General features: G+C 40.5%; 2 protein-coding genes across 18 annotated transcripts in view; one reads left to right on the plus strand and one right to left on the minus strand.

Moving 5' to 3' along the window:
- rbm39a (RNA binding motif protein 39a) overlaps nt 1–3,845 on the plus strand; it is a 58,484-nt gene extending 54,639 nt beyond the window's left edge. For all 17 annotated transcript variants that reach the window (XM_090240611.1, XM_021609074.3, XM_021609073.3 and 14 more), the window contains 5 exons: nt 883–969; nt 1,282–1,390; nt 1,569–1,674; nt 1,760–1,838; nt 1,958–3,845. In XM_090240611.1, the coding sequence (XP_090096737.1) occupies nt 883–969; nt 1,282–1,390; nt 1,569–1,674; nt 1,760–1,838; nt 1,958–2,058 (482 nt within the window). In that variant the 3' untranslated portion in view covers nt 2,059–3,845. The remainder of the gene's footprint in view (nt 1–882; nt 970–1,281; nt 1,391–1,568; nt 1,675–1,759; nt 1,839–1,957) is intronic.
- A 10,973-nt stretch (nt 3,846–14,818) lies between these two features.
- Nucleotides 14,819–19,260, minus strand: si:ch211-15p9.2 (pyruvate dehydrogenase [acetyl-transferring]-phosphatase 1, mitochondrial). The gene is made up of 2 exons (XM_021609077.3): nt 19,023–19,260; nt 14,819–18,294 (listed from the first exon to the last, which is right to left on the minus strand). Exon 2 carries the CDS (start codon nt 18,263–18,265, stop codon nt 16,706–16,708), a length of 1,560 nt encoding a protein of 519 aa, XP_021464752.1. The 5' UTR covers nt 18,266–18,294; nt 19,023–19,260; the 3' UTR covers nt 14,819–16,705.
- Nucleotides 19,261–21,483: the final 2,223 nt, after the last annotated feature.

Consider the following 21,483-nt stretch of genomic DNA (forward strand, 5'->3'; position numbering starts at 1 on the left):
GAACAAATGTGCTTTTCTTTCAAAAACAAGGACATTTCTAAGTGACCCCAAACTTTTGAACAGTAGTGTATGTGGATACCAAAATATGTTTCAATTTCAATCGTTTTCTGGAAAAAATTGTGCATTATTTGAAAAAAGTGCAAGGGTGCCAATATCTTTTCAACAGAAAATAAATCTTGTCTTGGTCAGATTTGAGTTGAGCTAGCTAGCCCAGTTTGAATGCAAATCCGAGGTTCAGTAATTTTGGGCTGGTTTCTAAGGTTATTTTGGTGTGGCAGGTATCCTAGTGGTTAGAGCTTTGGGCCAGTAACCGTACGGTTGCTGGATCGAATCCCAGAGCTGACGAGGTAAAAATGTGTCATTCTGCAACTGAACAAGGCAGTTAACCCACTGTTACCCCAGTAGGCACTCATTGTAAATAATAATTTGTTCTTAACTGACTTGCCTAGTTCAATGAAGGTTAAAAAATATTAAATAATGTTTTCCGTTTTTGCCTGTTGGCTCTCCAAAGTTCCCAATTTCTTTGGGTTTGATTGCGCAGCTGCCATAACTGTAAGCTATACACTAGCGAAAGCGAAGACTCTTTGGCCCAATATATATTAAATTGTGTCAGCTGAGCTCATAGTGGAACTCATCATTCATTATGTTATTCAGTATGTGCAGCACTAAATCTGGTGGGAATACTGAACCGACAGGGAAAATGAATGGAGCGGTTTCCAGGCAGGCTGGTGGGGCAAAATTATCACAGATGAATCACATTCGTGACTTATTATAACTTTTGAGTATTAAAAAATACTAAAAGCTACATAATTCAGCTTTAAGAACCGTGTCATAAAGTGTGAACAAGGACGAATGTCAAGCCCAATGTCTTCTGTCTTTCAGGCACGGGACTGCAGATTCCCCCAGCAGCACAGCAAGCCCTGCAGATGGGTGGGGCCATTGCTATTGGTGCCATGGCCGCTGTATCAGGTAATAAAATGATGATTAATTGGACAAGCCTATCTGACTGCCATTATTGCTTTTCTCTGAGCTATTTGGAGAAGGCTAATATCATCCAGCATTGATCAAATCTGTTGGTTTGCAAGTAAGACACTGATTGGTTGATTTGGTGTGAGGAGCTGGTCTGTTGTGAGACTCGTGTCAGAATTAGGCTGAACTGAACATAAATAAATAATAAGGAACATTAATAAATGTAACATTTCTAGCACATAGTTTAGTTATTTTAATGTGATATGATGCATTTTTACAATTTAAATTTTATTTTTATTTTTTTACTTTTAGCTGCCATGAATCCTGCCATGAATATGAACATGAATACAGCTATGAACTTGCCCTCACAGCCACTTGCTACACACTGTTTCCAGCTGTCTAACATGTTCAACCCTCGGTCGTAAGTATTTAACATTTAATCAAGTTGTTCAATCTAGCATATTCGTATCCCAAGGAGGCCAGCTGATGAAAGTACACAAACTTAAGACTTCTTAGACCTTAAGATGTTATTTGTTCCCATAGACTGGTTCCCAATCACTAGTCCTTTGTGGGTGATAATTTCCCATCTGATTTTACAGTGAAGATAACCCAGGCTGGGATGTTGACATTCAGCATGATGTCATTGAGGAATGCAACAAACATGGAGGAGTTGTGCACATATACGTTGACAAGAATTCCACTGAAGTAAGACTTTTAAGTGTATTTGAATGGTTTTGAAATGGTTGCTGTCTTAAATAGCAACTCAATAAAGTTATTATAATTTTTTTAGGGCAACGTGTATGTGAAATGTCCATCCGTTCCTGCTGCCATGGCTGCAGTAAACGCATTACATGGTCGATATTTTGCAGGTAAGAGGGACTGACTAAAGAATGTGGTACTCAATTATGAATTGTCATTGACGCAGTCATTTAAAAATATATATGTTTTTTTCTAAACTGTCATAATATCCTTAACATTTTCTTCACAGGTAAAATGATCACAGCGGCATATGTCCCTCTCCCAACATATCACAACCTTTTCCCTGACTCTGTGAAGACTACCCAGCTCCTGATCCCTCTTGCTCACTGATGATCTCTCACAGCAAGACACGAAAAACCCAGATTGGTGGGACACTGTATAATAGATTTTTTTCCCCTTCAATCTTCTCTCTTTAAAAGTTTGACATTTTACAGTCTGTGGTCGTTTTTTCATTCCTGCAAGTTATGGCAGTATGTTTTTATTTTATGTTAGTAGATGAAGTAAAATCTTCTGTTTTTTGGCTTTCCATATGCAAAAAATAATCCAAGCTTTACTTGCATAGCCACGTTCAAACATTTGTTGGGCATTGAGGGTGGAGTTTCAGCCAGTCTGGTTAATCTGGACAATTTACCATTTTATATTTTGTGAAGCTTATTCTTGTTCATACATTCTTGTGCTTGAAAGCTTTGATGGGCATGTTGTCCCTGATGTAGTGTACAACTTACAGTTGAAATCGGAAGTTTACATACACTTAGATTGGAGTCATTAAAACTTGTTTTTCAACCACTCCACAAATTTCTTGTTAACAAATTCAAAATATTATAGACCTCCACAAGTCTGGTTTATATTTGGGAGCAATTTCCAAACGCCTGAAGGTACCATGTTAATCTGTACAAACAATAGTACGCAAGTATAAACACCATGGGACCACGTAGCCATCATACCGCTCAGGAAGGAGACGCGTTCTGTCTCCTAGAGATGAACGTACTTTGGTGCGAAAAGTGCAAATCAATCCCAGAACAACACCAAGGACCTTGTGAAGATGCTGGAGGAAACGGGTACAAAAATATTCACAGTAAAACGAGTCCTATATCGACATAACATGAAAGGCTGCTCAGCTAGGAAGAAGCCACTGCTCCAAAACCGCCATTGAAAAGCCAGACTACGGTTTGCAACTGCACATGGGGACAAAGATCATACATTTTGGAGAAATGTCCTCTGGTCTGATGAAGCAGAAATAGAACTGTTTGACCTTAACGAGTATCGTTAAGTTTGGAGGAAAAAGGGGGAGGCTTGCAAGCCGAAGAACACCATCCCAACTGTGAAGCACGGGGGTGGCAGCATCATGTTGTGGGGGTGCTTTGCTACAAGAGGGTCTTGTGCACTTCACAAAATAGATGGCACAATGAGGTAGGAAAAGTATGTGGATATATTGAAGCAACATCTCAAGACATCAGTCAGGAAGGTAATGATTGGATGCAAATGGGTCTTCCAAATGTACAATGATCCCAAGCATACTTCCAAAGTTGTGGGAAAATGGCTTAAGGACAACAAAGTCAAGGTACTGGAGTGGCAATCACAAAGCCCTGAAATCAACCCTATAGAAAATTTGTGGGCAGAACTGAAAAAGTGTGTGTGAGCAAGGAGAACGGCAAACCTGACTCCGTTACACCAGCTCTGTCAGGAGTAAAGCTGAAATAAATCATTCTCTCTACTATTATTCTGACATTTCACATTCTTAAAATAAAGTGGTGCTCATAACTGACCTAAAACAGGGAATTTTTACTAAGATTAAATGTCAGGAATTGTATAAACTGAGTTTAAATGTATTTGGCTAAGGTGTATGTAAACTTCCAACTTCAACTGTAGATACCCAGACATAAGAAAAGAGGATGTTGAATCTTTTTGGAAAGCAAAAATAAAATTCAAACATTGCAGTTTTGTTTATACATCAGAATATTTTTGGCCATTGTGGAGAGGTTGGAGTCTGTTTGATTGAGCTCGATGAGCTCTGGAAACGTAATGACTGACTTAGAGACCATTTGGTTTTTCAGTATATGTTTTCTAATCAAGATTAGATTTTATAAAGACCTTTATTAAAATGTATTTTAGTTACACTCAAGTAGTTTCTTTCCTTGCTCAATACTGTCTGTAGCACATCATTCTATGATCCTCCCATTTGGTATAAGCATACATAATATACCCACAAAATATATACACTTCTAAGAAAATCAAAAACTTAATTGGAAAAAATGTCAATGCTGATGAGACGAATCCCAAAACTCAGAGTTACGGATTTACTGGTCAGCCGAACAGGCAATATAGATATGCTATTAAAAATCTTCTGTAGGCAACAGACTAATGTAAAGGTTGCTTTAAAGGGGCAATCTGCGAATATAACTTAGCTTAGTTCAACTGTCATGCCCCATCCCTCATCTCTTTACCAAAACAGTGGTGGGGTGAAACATTTTGTGTGAGGAAAAAAAACTCGGCTAAACAGTTAAAACATGTTTAGACAATTTAAGATTTTCCCACAAAATGTACTCAGTTTATTTCAAAGTAACAAACATTTCAGTATTACGAACAATGTCCTTTACCAACTTATCTGAGATCCTACTGTAATTAAGCTTTGGTATGAATTTGGAGCAAAACTGGACTATGTAGGCCGTCATTGTAAATAAGAATTTGTTTTTAACTGAATTGCCTAGTTAAATAAATGTTCAATAAATAATAATAATAAAAATATATATATACAGTGGGGAGAACAAGTATTTGATACACTGCCGATTTTGCAGGTTTCTCTACTTACAAAGCACGTAGAGGTCTGTAATTTTTATCATAGGTGCACTTCAACTGTGAGAGACGGAATCTAAAACAAAAATCCAGAAATCAGATTGTATAGTTTAAGTAATAATTAGCATTTTATTGCATGACATAAGTATTTGATCACCTACCAACCAGTAAGAATTCCGGCTCTCACAGACCTGTTAGTTTTTCTTTAAGAAGCCCACCTGTTCTCCACTCATTACCTGTATTAACTGCACCTGTTTGAACTTGTTACCTGTATAAAAGACACCTGTCCACACACTCAATCAAACAGACTCCAACCTCTCCACAATGGCCAAGACCAGAGAGCTGTGTAAGGACATCAGGGCTAAAATTGTAGACCTGCACAAGGCTGGGATGGGCTACAGGACAATAGGCAAGCAGCTTGGTGAGAAGGCAACAACTGTTGGCGCAATTATTAGAAAATGGAAGAAGTTCAAGATGACGGTCAATCACCCTCGGTGTGGGGCTCCATGCAAGATCTCACCTCGTGGGGCATGAATGATCATGAGGAAGGTGAGGGATCAGCCCAGAACTACACGACAGGACCTGGTCAATGACCTGAAGAGAGCTGGGACCACAGTCTCAAAAAAAACATTAGTAACACACTTAAAATCCTGCAGCTCACGCAAGGTCCCCCTGCTCAAGCCAGCGCATGTCCAGGCCCGTCTGAAGTTTGCCAATGACCATCTGGATGATCCAGAGGAGAAATGGGAGAAGGTCATGTGGTCTGATGAGACAAAAAATAGAGCTTTTTGGTCTAAACTCCACTCGCTGTGTTTTGAGGAAGAAGAAGGATGAGTACAACCCCAAGAACACCATCCCAACCATGAAGCATGGAGGTGGAAACATCATTCTTTGGGGATGCTTTTCTGCAAAGGGGACAGGACGACTGCACCGTATTGAGGGGAGGATGGGGCCATGTATCGCGAGATCTTGGCCAACAACCTCCTTCCCTCAGTAAGAGCATTGAAGATGGGTCGTGGCTGGGTCTTCCAGCATGACAAATACCCGAAACACAGCCAGGGCAACTAAGGAGTGGCTCCGTAAGAAGCATCTCAAGGTCCTGGAGTGGCCTAGCCAGTCTCCAGACCTGAACCCAATAGAAAATCTTTGGGGGGAGCTGAAAGTCCATATTGCCCAGTGAAACCTGAATAATCTGGAGAAGGTCTGTATGGAGGAGTGGGCCAAAATCCCTGCTGCAGTGTGTGCAAACCTGGTCAAGAACTACACAAAACGTATGATCTCTGTAATTGCAAACAAAGGTTTCTGTACCAAATATTAAGTTCTGCTTTTCTGATGTATCAAATACTTATGTCATGCAATAAAATGCAAATTAATTACTTAAATCATACAATGTGATTTTCTGGATATTTGTTTTATATTCCGTCTCTCACAGTTGAAGTGTACCTATGATACAAATTAGAGACCTCTACGTGCTTTGTAAGTAGGAAAACCTGAAAAATCAGCAGTGTATCAAATACTTGTTCTCCCCAATGTATATATATTAACAAACCTAGCGCAATGGTCTATCTTACTGCAGCACTGTCGAGTTGTGGGTGTCAAATGTATTTGCTATTTTCAAAGCGGGTTAATAATGGGCGCAATAGTTAGTTTGATGATTGCTTGACCACTTCCAGGCCAATGAACCCTCTATGGCTTAGTTTTTTTTATCACTTTGGTGCAATTTTCACAACTCTTAACAAAAAACTCAAAACAGATTATCAAAAAGGCAGTTGCTTAAAACTCTAAGCACATTTTCAATTGACTAAGTACATCAAACCAAATCAGTCACTTTTTCACATCTTAATCAGTGTTTCATCTAGAAATACATGTTTCACATTGCAATACATGATCCTATAAAGTAATTGCCTCAAATGTACTACTATGATGATTTAACTTCACAGTAAATGTTTTTAAAAAATGTGATATTGAAAAGATTAGAGATGCACTGGATGTAACAAATTAAATCAAAGTTTATTGGTTACATACAGAGATTAGCTGATGTTACGAAATGCTTGTGTTTCTAGCTCATTCAGTGCAGTAACACAATATCAATACGCAAATAATCCAAAAATTCCACACTGCTTTCCTAAAATTGAATTGGCCAATACAGTACTGTAATATATGCAATTTACTTAGCAGACACATTTATCCAAGTGACAACAATCCACCATTGTGGTATGTGACCCCAGTTGGATTCAAACCCACAACTCTGGTGTTGCTCGTGCCATGCTCTTATCAAGTGAGTCAAAATCAGACCACAACAATACATGCAGTGTCTTCAGAAAGTATTCATACCCCTTGACTTATTCCACATTTTCTTGTGTTACAGCCTGAATTCAAAATGGATTAAATATATTTTCGTTTCTCCACCCATCTACACACTACCCCATAATGACAAAGTGAAAACATGTTTTTATAAATGTTAGCAAATTTATTGAGAATGAAATAGAGAAATATCGAATTTACATAGAGTCAAACAGTCAAACATTTTTCTTTATTTTTACTATTTTCTACATTGTAGAATAATAGTGAAGACATCCAAACTATGAAATAACACATATGGAATCATGTAGTAACCACAAAAGTGTTAAACAAATCAAAATATATTCAAAGTAGCCACCCTTTGCCTTGATGACAACTTTGTACACTCTTGGCATTCTCTCAACCAGCTTCAAGAGGAAGCTGGAATGCATTTTGATTAACAGTTGTGCCTTCTTAAAATTTAATTTGTAAAATGTATTTCGTTCTTAATATGTTTGAGCCATTCAGATCTGTTGTGACAAGGTAGGGGTGGTATACCGAAGATATCCCTATTTGGTAAAATACCAAGTCCATATTATAGCAAGAACAGCTCAAATAAGCAAAGAGAAATGACATTACTTTAAGACATGAAGGTTAGTCAATCTGGAAAATTTCAAGAACTGTAAAAGTGTATTCAAGTGCAGTCGCAAAAACCTTCAAGCACTATGATGAAACTGGCTCCAATGAGAACTGCCACAGGAAAGGAAGACACAGAGTTACCTCTGCTGCAGAGGATAAGTTCATTAGAGTTACCAGCCTCAGAAATTTCAGCCAAATAAATGCCTCACAGAGTTCAAATAACAGACACATCTCAACATCAACTGTTCCAAGGAGACTGCGTGAATCAGGCCTTCATGGTCGAATTGCTGCAAAGAAACCACTACTAAAGGACACCAATAAGAAGAGACTTGCTTGGTCCAAGAAACACGAGTAATGGACATTATTCCCAAGGCAATCTGTCCTTGGGTCTGGAGTCCAAATTTGAGATATTTGGTTCCAACCGCCTTGTCTTTGTGAGACGCAGAGTTGATGAATGGATGATCTCCACGTGTGGTTCCCATCGTGAAGCATGGTGTGATGGTGCTTTGCTGGTGACCCTGTCAGTGATTTTATTTAGAATTCAAGGCACACTTCACCAGCATGGCTACCACAGCATTCTGCAGTGATACACCAACCCATCTGGTTTGCGCTTAGTGGGACTATCATTTGTTTTTCAACAGGAAAAGAACCCAAAACACACCTCCAGGCTGTGTAAGGGCTATTTGACCAAGACGGAGAGTGATAGAGTGCTGCTTCCGATGACCTGGCCTCCACGATCACCTGACCTCAACCAAATTTAGATAGTTTGGGATGAGTTGGACTGCAGAGTGAAGGAAAAGCAGCCAACAACTGCTCGGCATATGTGGGAACTCCTTCAAGACTGTTGGAAAAGGATTCCAGGTGAATACCTCATGAAGCTATTTGAGAGAATGCAAAGCTGTCATCAAGGCAAAGGGTGGCCACTTTGAACAATCTAAAATACATTTTCATTTGTTTAACACTTTTTTACATGATACATGATAACATGTGTAATGTGATAGTTTTGATGTCTACTATTATCCAACAATCCCTTCAATGAGTAGTGGTATCAAAAATATTGACTAGTACTGTAAGTATTCACAACCCTAAGTCAATACTTTGTAGAACCATCTTTGGCAGCGATTACAGCTGCCAGTCTTTCTGCGTAAGTGTCTAAAAGCTTTCCAAACCTGGATTGTGCAAGATTTTCCCATTTATTATTTTCAAAATTCTTTCATAAGCTCTGTTAAATGTGTTGTTGATCATAGCTAGACAACCATTTTCAGGTCTTGCCTTAGATTTGTAGGTAGATTTAAGTCAAAACTGTAACTCGGCCACTCAGGTACATTCACTGTCTTCTTGGTAAGCAACTCCAGTGTAGATTTGGCCTTGTGTTTTAGGTTGTTGTCCTGCTGAAAGATGAATTCATCTCCCAGTGTCTGGCAGACTGAACCAGGTTTTCCTCTAGGATTTTGCATGTGCTTTGCTCCATTCTGTTTTGCTCCCCAGTCCTTAACGAATACAAGCATACCCATAACATGATGCAGCCCCCAACGGATGTGTTATGGCTTTACACCCCCTGCTATAATGTGGCTAAATAGTTACTTTTCTAACAGAACACAGAGGGTGTTCTTTAATGGAAGCCTCTCAAATATAATCCAGTTAGAATCAGGAATTCCCCAGGGTAGCTGTTTAGGCCCCTTGCTTTTTTCAATTTTTATTAATGACATGCCACTGACTTTGAGCAAAGTCAGAGTTTCTATGTATGCGGATGACTTAGCACTATATACGTCAGCTACTACAGCAACTGAAATGTCTGCAACACTCAACAAAGAGCTGCAGTTCGTTTCAGAGTGGGTGGCAAGGAATAAGTTAGCCCTAAATATTTCCAAAACTAAAAGCATTGTATTTGGAACAAAACACTCACTACACCCTAAACCTCAATAAGTCTTGTAATAAATAATGTGGAAATTGAGCAAGTTGAGATGACTAAACTGCTTGGAGTAACACCAGATTGTAAACTGTCATGGTCAAAAAATATTGATGCAGTAGTAGCTAAGATGGGAGAAGTCTGTCTATAATAAAGTGATGCTTTGCCTTCTTAACAACACTATCAACAAGGCAGGTCCTACAGACCCTAGTTTTGTCACACCTTGACTACTGTTCAGTCGTGTGGTCAGGTGCCACAAAAAAGGACGTAGGAAAATTGCAATTGGCTCAGAACAGGGCAGCACAGCAGGCCCTTGGGTGTACACAGAGAGCTAATATTAATCATATGCATGTCAATCTCTCCTGGCTGAAAGTGGAGGAGAGATAGACTTCATCACTACTTTTATTTATGAGAGGTATTGACATGTTGAGTGCACCGAGCTGTCTGTCTAGCACATAGCTCGGACACCCATGCATACCCCACAAGACATGCCACAAGAGGTCTCTTCACAGTCCCCAAGTCCAGAACAGACTATTGGAGGCACATAGTACTACATAGAGCCATGATTACATGGAACTCTATTCCACATCAAGTAACTGACACAAGCAGTAAAATTTGATTTAAAAAAACAGATTAAAAAACAGACACATGCATATATACACACACACACACACATAGTAACATATGCACTATACATACACATGGATTTAGTAATATAGATAGATATATGGTAGTGGTGGAGTAGGGGCCTGAGGGCACACAGTGTGTTGTGAAGTCTGTGAATGTATTGTAATGTTTTAAAATTGTATTAACTGCCTTAATTTTGCTGCACCCCAGGAAGAGTAGCTGCTGCTTTGGCAGCTAATGGGGATCCATAATAAATACAAATACAGATGAAGTAGTCATTCAAAAAGCATGTTTAACACTATTATTGCACACAGAGTGAGTCCATGGAATTAGTATGTGACTTGTTAAGCACATTTTTACTCCTGAACTTATGTAGGCTTGCCATAACAACTTACTTATTGACTCGGGACATTTCAGCTTTAAATTTTTATTAATTTGTAAAAAGGAAAAACATAATTCCACTTTGGCATTGTATGTAGGCCATTGACAAAAAATATCTCAATTTTATCCATTTTAAATTCAGGCTGTAACACAACAAATTGTGGAAAAAGTTTTAGGGGCTCCCGAGTGGCGCAGTGGTCTAAGGCACTGCATCTCAGTCCTAGAGGTGTCACTACAGACCCTGGTTTGATTCCAGGCTGTTTCACAACTGGCCGTGATTTGGAGTTCCATAGGACGGCGCACAATTGTCCCAGCATCATCCGGGTTACGGTTTGGCCGTGGCAGGGCGTCATTGTAAATAGGAATTTGTTCTTAACGTACTTGCCTAGTTAAAATAAAGGTTAAATAAACATTGTCTGAATACTTTCTGAAGGCACTGTAAGTACAATATTGTAAGATACAATACACGATTACAAGACGGAATGTATTCAGATCCCTTGACTTTCTCCACATTTTGTTACGTTACAGCCTTATTATAAAATTTATTAAATAAAAAAAAGCCTCGTCAATCTTCACACAATACCCCATAATGAAAAAGCAAAAACTGTTTTTTAGAAATATTTGCAAATGTTAGTTTTTTTAAACAGATACTTTATTTACATAAGTATTTAGATGCCAAATTGAGCTCAGGTGCATCCTGTTTCCATTGATCAGCTTTTTGATCAGCCTAGAAACATTCCATTGATGTTTCTAAAAAATGATTGGAGTCCACCTGTGATAAATTTTAATGGCACACACTGTCTAAAAAGTTTTACAGAGTTGACCGTGCATGTCAGAGCAAAAAACAAGCTATGAGGTAAAAGGAATTGTCCGTAGAGCTCAGAAACAGGATTGTATCGAGGCACAGATCTGGGGAAGGGTACCAGAAAATGTCTGCAGCATTGAAAGTCCCCCAAAACACAGTGTCCTCCATCATTCTTAAATGGAAGACGTTTGGAACCACTAAAAAATACTCTTCCCAGAGCCAAACTGAGCAATCGAGGGAGAAGCGCCAATAACCTGATGGTCACTCTGACAGAACTCCAGAGTTCCTCTGTGGAGATGGGAGAATCTTCCGGAAGGACAACCATCTCTGCAGGACTCCACCAATCAGGTCTTTATGGTAGTAGAGTGGCCAGACAGAAGCCGCTCCTCAGTAAAAGGCACATGACAGTCCACTTGGAGTTTGCCAAAAGGCACAAGATTCTCTGCTCTGATGAAACCAAGATTGAACTCTTTGGCCTGAATGCCAGGGACTGGGAGATTAGTCAGGAACAAGAGAAAGATGAACGGAGCAAAGTACAGAGAGATCCTTCATGAAAACCTGCTCCAGAGCGCTCAGGACTTCAGACTGGGGCGAAGTTTCACCTTCCAACAGGACAATGACCCAGGAGTGGCTTCAGGAAAAGTCTCAATGTCCTTGAGTGGCCCAACCAGAGCCCGGACTTGAACCCAATCTAACATCTCTGGAGAGACCTGAAAATAGCTGTGCAGCAATGCTCCCCATCCAACCTGACTGAGCTTGAGAGGATCTGCAGAGAAGAATGGGAGAAACTCCCCAAATACAGGTGTGCCATGGTGGTGGCGTCATACCCAAGAAGACTCAAGGCTGTAATCTCTTTCAAAAGTGTGTCAACAAAGTGCTGAGTAAAGGGTCTGAAAACATACGGAAATGTGATATTTGCATTTCTAAAAACCTGTTTTTTCTTTGTCATTATGGGGTATTGTGTGTAGATTGATGGGGGGGGCTGTTCAATCCATTTTATAATAAGGCTGTAACACAGCAGAATTTGGAAAAAGTCAAGAGGTCTGAATACTTTCTGAATGCACTGTATGATTGCCATCCCCATGAGTGTACCACCCTCCTTCAGGCCATGGATGAGGCATGCAATGACTTCAATCAAGATCTATCTCAGGCTTAGATTCACCAGGCCAAAATATTTTTTCCCAGGTGCATGAACAATGAGGATATTTACTGTGATTTCAATAAGAACCTATGGCCAAAGGCTCGAGACAGGCTTGATTCAAACTAGTGCCTGTTAAACATAGTTTAATTTATTTCATTTGATTACATCGTGAAAGATGTCTTCAATGATCATTATGGAAATGTGATGCTCAGTAAATTTGTATGGGTAGTTCGTGTATTGCCTAATTTGAAAATGGTGTAATGTACTGTAATTTACAGTGCTGTAGCATACTACTTTCAAAGGCCAATATAGATAATGTTTTGCTGTTGGATTTATTGTTTATTACAATAACTTAATTCAAAATATCTAATATGTATTATTATTTATTACAAATGCCAATGCAGCATCTATTTTTCCTGTGGTCCATCAAAATTAAGGCAGTTATATTCCATTTTAAAAACATTACGATACATTTCACAACAAATTTCACAACACATTAACTGTTTGCCCTCAGGCCACTACTCTGTCACATATTTGCAACACAGAATCCATGTCTACATGTGTGTATAGTGCGCATGTTGTCATATGCGTGTGTCTGTGACTGTGTGTCTCTTCATATTCCCTGTTGTTCCATGAGGTGTATTTTTATCTGTTTTTTTATCAAATTTTACTGCTTGCATGATTTACTTGTGGAATAGTGATGTGGAATAGATGTGATATGAGTAGAGTTCCATATACTGTGCACCTCCCATCGTCTGTTCTGGACGTGGGGACTGTGAAAAGACCTCTGATGGCATTATATTCTGTTTTGGTGAATAAACCAATGTACTCATTATATTTCACAGTAAAAATATGTTTTGGATCAATAGATGTGTGATGAAAGATGTCTACAAAGAAAATGAATGCACAATGAAAGGTTTTGAATGTAAGAGTGGCTAGTACAAGTGTTACCTGTTTGGAGTTTTGTACTAAGAGTTTTGAAAATTCACCATATACTTGAAAATAGTACCAAACGATAAAAAAAACTGTAATACTGATTCGCGGTTGTCTCAAGTTGTGTATGCTGTTGGCGGTTTGCGTTATCATCAACTCCAATTTGGCTTGAGGGCACGGAATATTCACATATTAGTGGATTGATGCCTTTATTAAATAGCATACAGTAACGAATAATAGCAACAGTAGAATTGCATCCAGTTTTGCTAAATATGTTTGGTGTTTGCAGTCCACACTGTTCTAGATGGCTTCATCATGTACTGTTGGTATTTTACACATTACATTCACGCATCTCCAAAAGTAAAAATATTATGCTTCTATAAATGGTATTGTATATGTGAGGTACATACTTAATAGGCAAGATATCTGCTGTTGATATGGTATTATAGGACTGAACAATGTAAATAAGTTGGATGAGCCCCAGCTATCAATGAGGAATCGGCCCAGAAGCCTCTTCCGGGGGGCTGAAACTGATTGAATCGGCCCGGAATCGGGTGTCGGACTCCGCCCGGAATCAAGATAAATGACTGCACAGAATCAGCTAAGTACGTTGGGCCGTTTCCGTCTATCGGAATTCAGCTGACTTTGCCGGCATTTTACCAGAATCCCCTAGAAGCAGCCCGATACAAATAAAAAAAATGTATACAAAAATTACCTGATTTTTGTCATTTTAAATATTACTATTATACCTTTTATACATATAAATTATACCCATCCACAAAAAAACATTTTGTCAGAGGAAACACCATACACCTGGTGACCATGTCAGTGTGCATGCGCCTGGCCCGCCACAGGAGTCACTACAATGCGATGGAACAAGGACATCACGGCCTGCCAAACCCTCCCCTAACTCAGACGACGCTGGGTTAATTGTCCGTAGCCTCATGGGTCTCCCGGTCAAGGCCAGCACGGGTCTTGAACCAGCATCTGTAGAAATGCAGTTTTCACTGCGATGCAGTGTCTTAGACCACTGCACCACTCGGGAGGCTCCATCCACGAAGTGTTTAATGCTTATCAATTGCCCTGCACAAAGTATCAAAATACTACACAGGACTCTAAAAGAATTTCATTTAAATGTTAAAGGTATTTTTTGATCACAAAAACTGAGGAAATATGGAAAAATAAATAATGAAATGTTAATTATATAAAGCAGCCCATGTAATTATCTGCCAGAGAGTAGCCCCAATCGCCCCGAGCCCCAAGTAATACATTTGGGACAGATAACTCTCACCGGAATCGGCCTGAGCTCAATCCCCACATCCTAGCCATAAGTAATACTGCCGAAGGCGGCCCAGACCCGGGCCACATGACGTCAGCCGAGACTGACTCTCAGCCGAGTGCCCCGACTCTCAGCCGGAATCGTCCCAGATCCACTGTGCTAGCTGGGGTGTATACAGTGCCTTGCGAAAGTATTCTGCCCCCTTGAACTTTGCGACCTTTTGCCACATTTCAGGCTTCAAACATAAAGATATAAAACTGTATATTTTTGTGAAGAATCAACAACAAGTGGGACACAATCATAAAGTGGAATGACATTTATTGGATATTTCAAACTTTTTTAACAAATCAAAAACTGAAAAATTGGGCGTGCAAAATTATTCAGCCCCTTTACTTTCAGTGCAGCAAACTCTCTCCAGAAGTTCAGTGAGGATCTCTGAATGATCCAATGTTGACCTAAATGACTAATGATGATAAATACAATCCACCTGTGTGTAATCAAGTCTCCGTATAACTGCACCTGCACTGTGATAGTCTCAGAGGTCCGTTAAAAGCGTCATGAGAGCATCATGAAGAACAAGGAACACACCAGGCAGGTCCGAGATACTGTTGTGAAGAAGTTTAAAGCCGGATCTGGATACAAAAAGATTTCCCAAGCTTTAAACATCCCAAGGAGCACTGTGCAAGCGATAATATTGAAATGGAAGGAGTATCAGACCACTGCAAATCTACCAAGACCTGGCCGTCCCTCTAAACTCTCAGCTCATACAAGGAGAAGACTGATCAGAGATGCAGCCAAGAGGCCCATGATCACTCTGGATGAACTGCAGAGATCTACAGCTGAGGTGGGAGACTCTGTCCATAGGACAACAATCAGTCGTATATTGCACAAATCTGGCCTTTATGGAAGAGTGGCAAGAAGAAAGCCATTTCTTAAAGATATCCATAAAAAGTGTCGTTTAAAGTTTGCCACAAGCCACCTGGGAGACACACCAAACATGTGGAAGAAGGTGCTCTGGTCAGATGAAACCAAAATTGAACTTTTTGGCAACAATGCAAAACATTATGTTTGGCTTAAAAGCAACACAGCTCATCACCCTGAACACACCATCCCCACTGTCAAACATGGTGGTGGCAGCATCATGGTTTGGGCCTGCTTTTCTTCAGCAGGGACAGGGGAGATGGTTAAAATTGATGGGAAGATGGATGGAGCCAAATACAGGACCATTCTGGAAGAAAACCTGATGGAGTCTGCAAAAGACCTGAGACTGGGACGGAGATTTGTCTTCCAACAAGACAATGATCCAAAACATAAAGCAAAATCTACAATGGAATGGTTCAAAAATAAACATATCCAGGTGTTAGAATGGCCAAGTCAAAGTCCAGACCTGAATCCAATCGAGAATCTGTGGAAAGAACTGAAAACTGCTGTTCACAAATGCTCTCCATCCAACCTCACTGAGCTCGAGCTGTTTTGCAAGGAGGAATGGGAAAAAATGTCAGTCTCTCGATGTGCAAAACTGATAGACATACCCCAAGCGACTTACAGCTGTAATCGCAGCAAAAGGTGGCGCTACAAAGTATTCACTTAAGGGGGCTGAATAATTTTGCACGCCCAATTTTTCAGTTTTTGATTTGTTAAAAAAGTTTGAAATATCCAATAAATGTCGTTCCACTTCATGATTGTGTCCCACTTGTTGTTGATTCTTCACAAAAAAATACAGTTTTATATCTTTATGTTTGAAGCCTGAAATGTGGCAAAAGGTCGCAAAGTTCAAGGGCGCCGAATACTTTCGCAAGGCACTGTATGTGAAAATGGGGATAGATACAGAAACACGCGAAATGAAGAAGGCTATGCAGGTGTGAAAATTGTCTAAACCTCCAAAACTGCACTCACGAGTAAAAAATAAAAAAATCTTGATAGGCTGCTTGGCATATGCATAGCCAGGATAAAAAAGACGCAATGAAGCCTTGCTGTTGAACTCGGCTTCGTTATAGTTGGTAAGCCTACAGAGGACTTTCTAATCAAATAGAACAGAAAACAACTGAAATATTTCAAAATATGAGGGTCACCGGCATCATAATATCTCTCTTGGAAAATGTCAGAGCCCCAGTTTGACAAGAGCGCCATTCTTAGCGCCAGCCAAAAATAGAGCCCCTTATCCCCCTTAATGTCTGATCTTTAATTGGCTTACATGTTGGCACTATTTAAATGGATTACAACAATTGTTATGTCATCCCTGTACATCCTTGCCAGGTCCTGAGGCAAGCTGAGCATTTTCGACAAGCGCCTTGGGTCCACAGTACCAAAGCCATCACTCCCTAAAGCATGTCGGATCAGATGTGTTGCAGAGTTCTCATCATCTAAAGCAAAAATGGCTCTGCTTTTCCTCTCCTGGAGCAACCTGTGCATCTGTCCCAGTGTGAAAGACAGCCCAGATACAGGTTTCTGCCAGTGTAGACCAGTCAGATGTTCTCCTATGACCTGCACCACAGTTTGCCTGTGCATCAGCTCCCATAGTCCATCAGTTGCCATGATCAGAAACTTGTCCTTTGGCCTCAGTGTGTGGATTGTCACCTCTGGCTCAGCAATGAGATATGGTGGGGTGTGGTAGTTAGGTGGGAGCATCTTAAACTCATTGGCCGACAAGATGTCTGATCTTGTTTCATACACCCGGTTCAACATTTCACCACTCCATTTAAACTTCATGTCTCCGAACCCTCTGAAGGGCATGAGAAGACCCAGTAGCCTGTCGTGTTTGACTACCGTCTTGTGTTCGAGCGCAGGGTGCTCCGATAGAACCCTCTGCAACTCGTCTGCGTTTTGGGCATTGTGGTCGTTACTGATGGTGTGTGCTGACCAGGTCCCGTTCTCCTCTTGGACTCCCAGCACGGCCCTGCTATCCCCCAGGTTGGCCACATGCAGGTCATCTCCATCCACATGGACGACACATGCTGTGCACCCTGACAGAGCCACCCGAAGAGGGGTGAAGTGGGAAAAGGGGTCCCCAAAGTCCACCTGGGCCTCAAGTGAAATGTCATTGTCCAACCTCTTGAATGCATTCATCAAAGCCGTTTGGACGTCCCTGTCCTCATCCTCCTCTAGATCGATCCTCTCTTGCCAGTACGTCCTCAGGCTGTTGAAGTAAAGCTTCCCAGAGTCTCTGCTGGTATGGTCATTTGGGTGCTTGTGCCACTGTAGCATGGGTAACACCGGCCTTTCATTCTCAACTGCATCCTCAATGTCCATTAAGGTCTTCACTGGGAGTAGAGCCACAGCAATGTAGTAGAAGAGCCTTTCACTGACTGCCTGGGCGCACGCATAACCTGCATGTCCATCGAAAACCCCCAAAAGCATTCCCTTACTCTGGAGACAAGTCGCTGCACTCCTGCGGTCCTCATTCAGAGCATTTGATGCCAAGATGTTACTATCTAACCCTAAAATTGAGTTAACAGAATTTCGTCCATCATATCCATTGACTTTATAACTGTACTCATTAGCTTTTAAGATGTGGTTTATTTTAGAAAGAGGCATCTGACTGGTCTGATGGTTGTCTCTGTATTTTCTCCCATTGATTGTTTCTGCTGGGTAGTTGATACCGATCAAATCTACTGGAGGTCTGGAAGAATGACACAGTCTAGTATCAAAGCCAAGTAATTTAATTTGGGTCAAGCAGCTTTTCCTTATCAGTCTTAACCTGTACATGGCCCAGTATTGTTTGAGGTGTTGAAAGCAAAGCGGAGGTACCATCTTTAGAACTTGGAGTTTTCAAACGCCACCTGTAAATAAAGCAAGCATGTCAATAGAATTGAATTGAATGTGATTTACAGTACTCTGAGGGTTCACCTAAATTGAAAAATGCCGTGGCAGTGCCATTGAGGCTACAACTCATTAGAATCCCGACCCAGTTGACTACTTTGTCTACTTTAAAATGCCTGAAGCATGGTGGACGCCCTCAATGACACTGCCCCTGCTAAAATGGCCACTCGAGCCCTCTCTCATTCTCTGTGGTTACAGTAGACAAAGAAGTTTGAACAACGTGCCTTTCACCGTAAAGTAGCACATGTGCAGAAGGTACAGTTGTTCAGCTATTGGGAAGAGGCTTCAACAAAATCAGGTCACACAGCCACTGCATTCATCTTTTAAGTACACTCTTTCCAAAAGTTGTTTTCTATCCAAACTATTTGTTCTCGATCTTATTTCATTGAAAGAATGTGTTAATTATTGATAATGACACTTGAGACATGATTAGACTATTACATACTAGACTACATGTAGACTGTAGTAGTAAACCGGTGCAACAGACAACAATTGACAGTTCTGTGTACCGTTACAGCACTTTATTTTACTGTTTGAAGTTGAAGTTCTGTACCCATCCTCTCCACATAATTTTCAATTGACCACAGAGCTTGAACTTTCAACTTTCATGTTTTAAATGTCCTTATACATTTATACAAGTATACACAAGAACACCTTTAGACATTTGGCTCATACTTTGTCACCTTACCTGCTGTAGCCGATGAGTTACTCTGAGCAGTTCTTGAGAACAGAACAGTTAGGTTATATTTTAACTTGGGTAGACTACTTTGTTCCCATGCTTAATATATTGTAGGATGAATCTGTTTTGGATGATTATAATGTGCTGTCAGAAGCTGATATTTCCTCCCCAAAATGTGACTATAGACAGGCTCTCAATTGTAAGAATCGGTTTGAGTATACAGAACATCACATGTGCAATAAAGTGTGACCTTTGAAATGAGCATATTCATATCTGGTCTACAAATAGGTAATCTATAAACCAATGGAAGCTTGAAAGACATGCATTGTAAATATTGCATAAAATCCATGGAACAATGGATGAATGGCAGGTAAGAGAATATCATAATGAATTTTAAAAGCCTCATATCATCCCAAAGTTCTGACATCTTTACTTCTCTTTTCTACTTCTGTACACATTTATTCCTTCACTCACACACACAAAATGATCAATTTGGCCAATATTTAAGGACGACCAAACAAACAAAGGGGTTTGCAAACTCTAGACGAATCCATATGACCTCTATTTCAATTGGTGGATATAATAAACTTCCGTTAAATGCCACGTCCGTAAATGTACAAACATTGAGAATGGACCAATTAAGTGTCTACATATAAGCAGTCAGAACACCCATGTCTTGTCCTTTCCGTCTTGTGTTGGGAGAGGCGATTCACCTTATTTAAGGACCCGGAAACAAAACTGTTATGTTTGTTCTTTATATAATGACAAACCGGGCGTAGGTTTAACTACTTTTAATGAACATATACTTCAGCTAGAAAACAACATTTTTAGCCATGCAAGGCATTCTTCAACCACCTGCCCCCCGCATAGCCTGCCGGGTAACGTAGTCTAAATGTTATTAACACATAACAACACATCTTCTTTCCTTTAAAAGAAAACTACTTTTCCATGTAACAACACGTCACATCACATTTGTTTAATCAACCTGCATAACATGCCATTTTCAATAACACACATTTCTTTCCCCCAATGTTTTTCTTCTTTTTTTTCTTTTTTTAATATATATTTTTTAACTAAATATAGTCTGTCCAACAATACTCTATTGTGGCTCTATTTCTTTTCACATAAACAAAACATTCAGTCCAGGTGCCCCTTTTTTGTCCTTTTTGGTCGTTCTGCTGAAATGCTTCCTGAAACAGTTGGACAGCGTTCATTGTCAGTGTTCTGACTGAATTGTCCATTGCTAAAGGCATTTGACGCTTCAGCAGTATCCCCCTGATGATCCTCAGTTCCTTGAGTGAATGGCTGAAGCCTTAGATCCACTCTGTTTCGTCTCAGTTGTGATCCATGCTCCGTTTGGGTCTCATAGGATTGCGGTGCAACTTCTTTCTGCACACACCCTTGCTGTATCCAGGTTCCTGTAGTGATGTCTCGGAGTCGTACATGATCTCCGGGTATCAGTTCAGGTAGGTGTCTTGCACTTTTGTCGTGTCGCTGTTTTTGTCTGTCTTTCTGTTTTTCCTTCGAGTTTGACTTTGTGAGTACCTCTGGGTGTTAGCAAGTCCTCATTGATGGGTAGGTTGGTTCTGATGCGACGTCCCATCAACATTTGTGCAGGTGAAAGTCCGTTCTGCAGCGGTGCGCTGCGGTAGATCATCATATTTTTTAGGAAATCCTCCTTTCCATCGTGTGCCTTTTTCATCAGACCTTTGACAATTTTGACTGAACTCTCTGCAAAGCCATTGGAACTTGGGTAGTTGGGCCTAGAGGTGTTGTGTCGGAATCCCAAGTCGTTAGCGAACGATCAAAAATTCTGAACTTGAGAACTGCGGGCCATTGTCCGAGTACAGTTCAGACGCAACCCCATGTCTTGCGAAGACTGATTTCAGGTAGGTGATTACAGCTCTGCGGGAAGTAGTTGGCAGTGTGGCTATTTCAGGGTAGTTTGAGTAGTAGTCGGTAACAACAGTGTGACTTTTGCCATTGCAGTCAAAAAAGTCAACTCCAACTTTGTAGTAGGGTCTGTTGGGTACTGGATGAGGCATTAGCGGCTCTGCTTGCTGCTTTGGCCTGTAAGTCAAACACATTTCACATGAAGCAGTGGTCTGGCTGATTTCCTGGTTCATTCTTGGCCAGCACATTACTTATCGTATTCGTCGTTTGCATTTTTCCTCACACAAGTGGCCCTTGTGTGTTTTCTGTAGCATTTCTTTGCGTAGTGTTATGAGAATGACAATCTTGTTGCCTTTCAACACTATGTAATCCACAACGGTGAGCTCTGCTCTGCACATCCAGTAATCCTGTATTCTCCTTGGACAGTTGTTTTTCTGTGCGGGCCATCCTATCAGTGTTGTGTCTCTCTTTTGATCTTCTCCATTCTCTCAGAAGACACCGTAAGTGATGATACGATCATGTCAACATAGGCCTGAACCTCAGTGTTTTTCTGTGTGTCGAGGCTCTCCTTCTTGTC

The sequence above is a fragment of the Oncorhynchus mykiss genome, chromosome 7, assembly GCF_057628025.1.
Source record: "Oncorhynchus mykiss isolate SJ-2025 chromosome 7, ASM5762802v1, whole genome shotgun sequence".
Classification (NCBI taxonomy): Eukaryota; Metazoa; Chordata; class Actinopteri; order Salmoniformes; family Salmonidae; genus Oncorhynchus; species Oncorhynchus mykiss.

Excerpts from the sequence above, each read along its gene's own strand:
- si:ch211-15p9.2 (XM_021609077.3), bottom strand. The coding sequence starts at position 18,265 with ATGGTACCTCCGCTTTGCTTTCAACACCTCAAACAATACTGGGCCATG.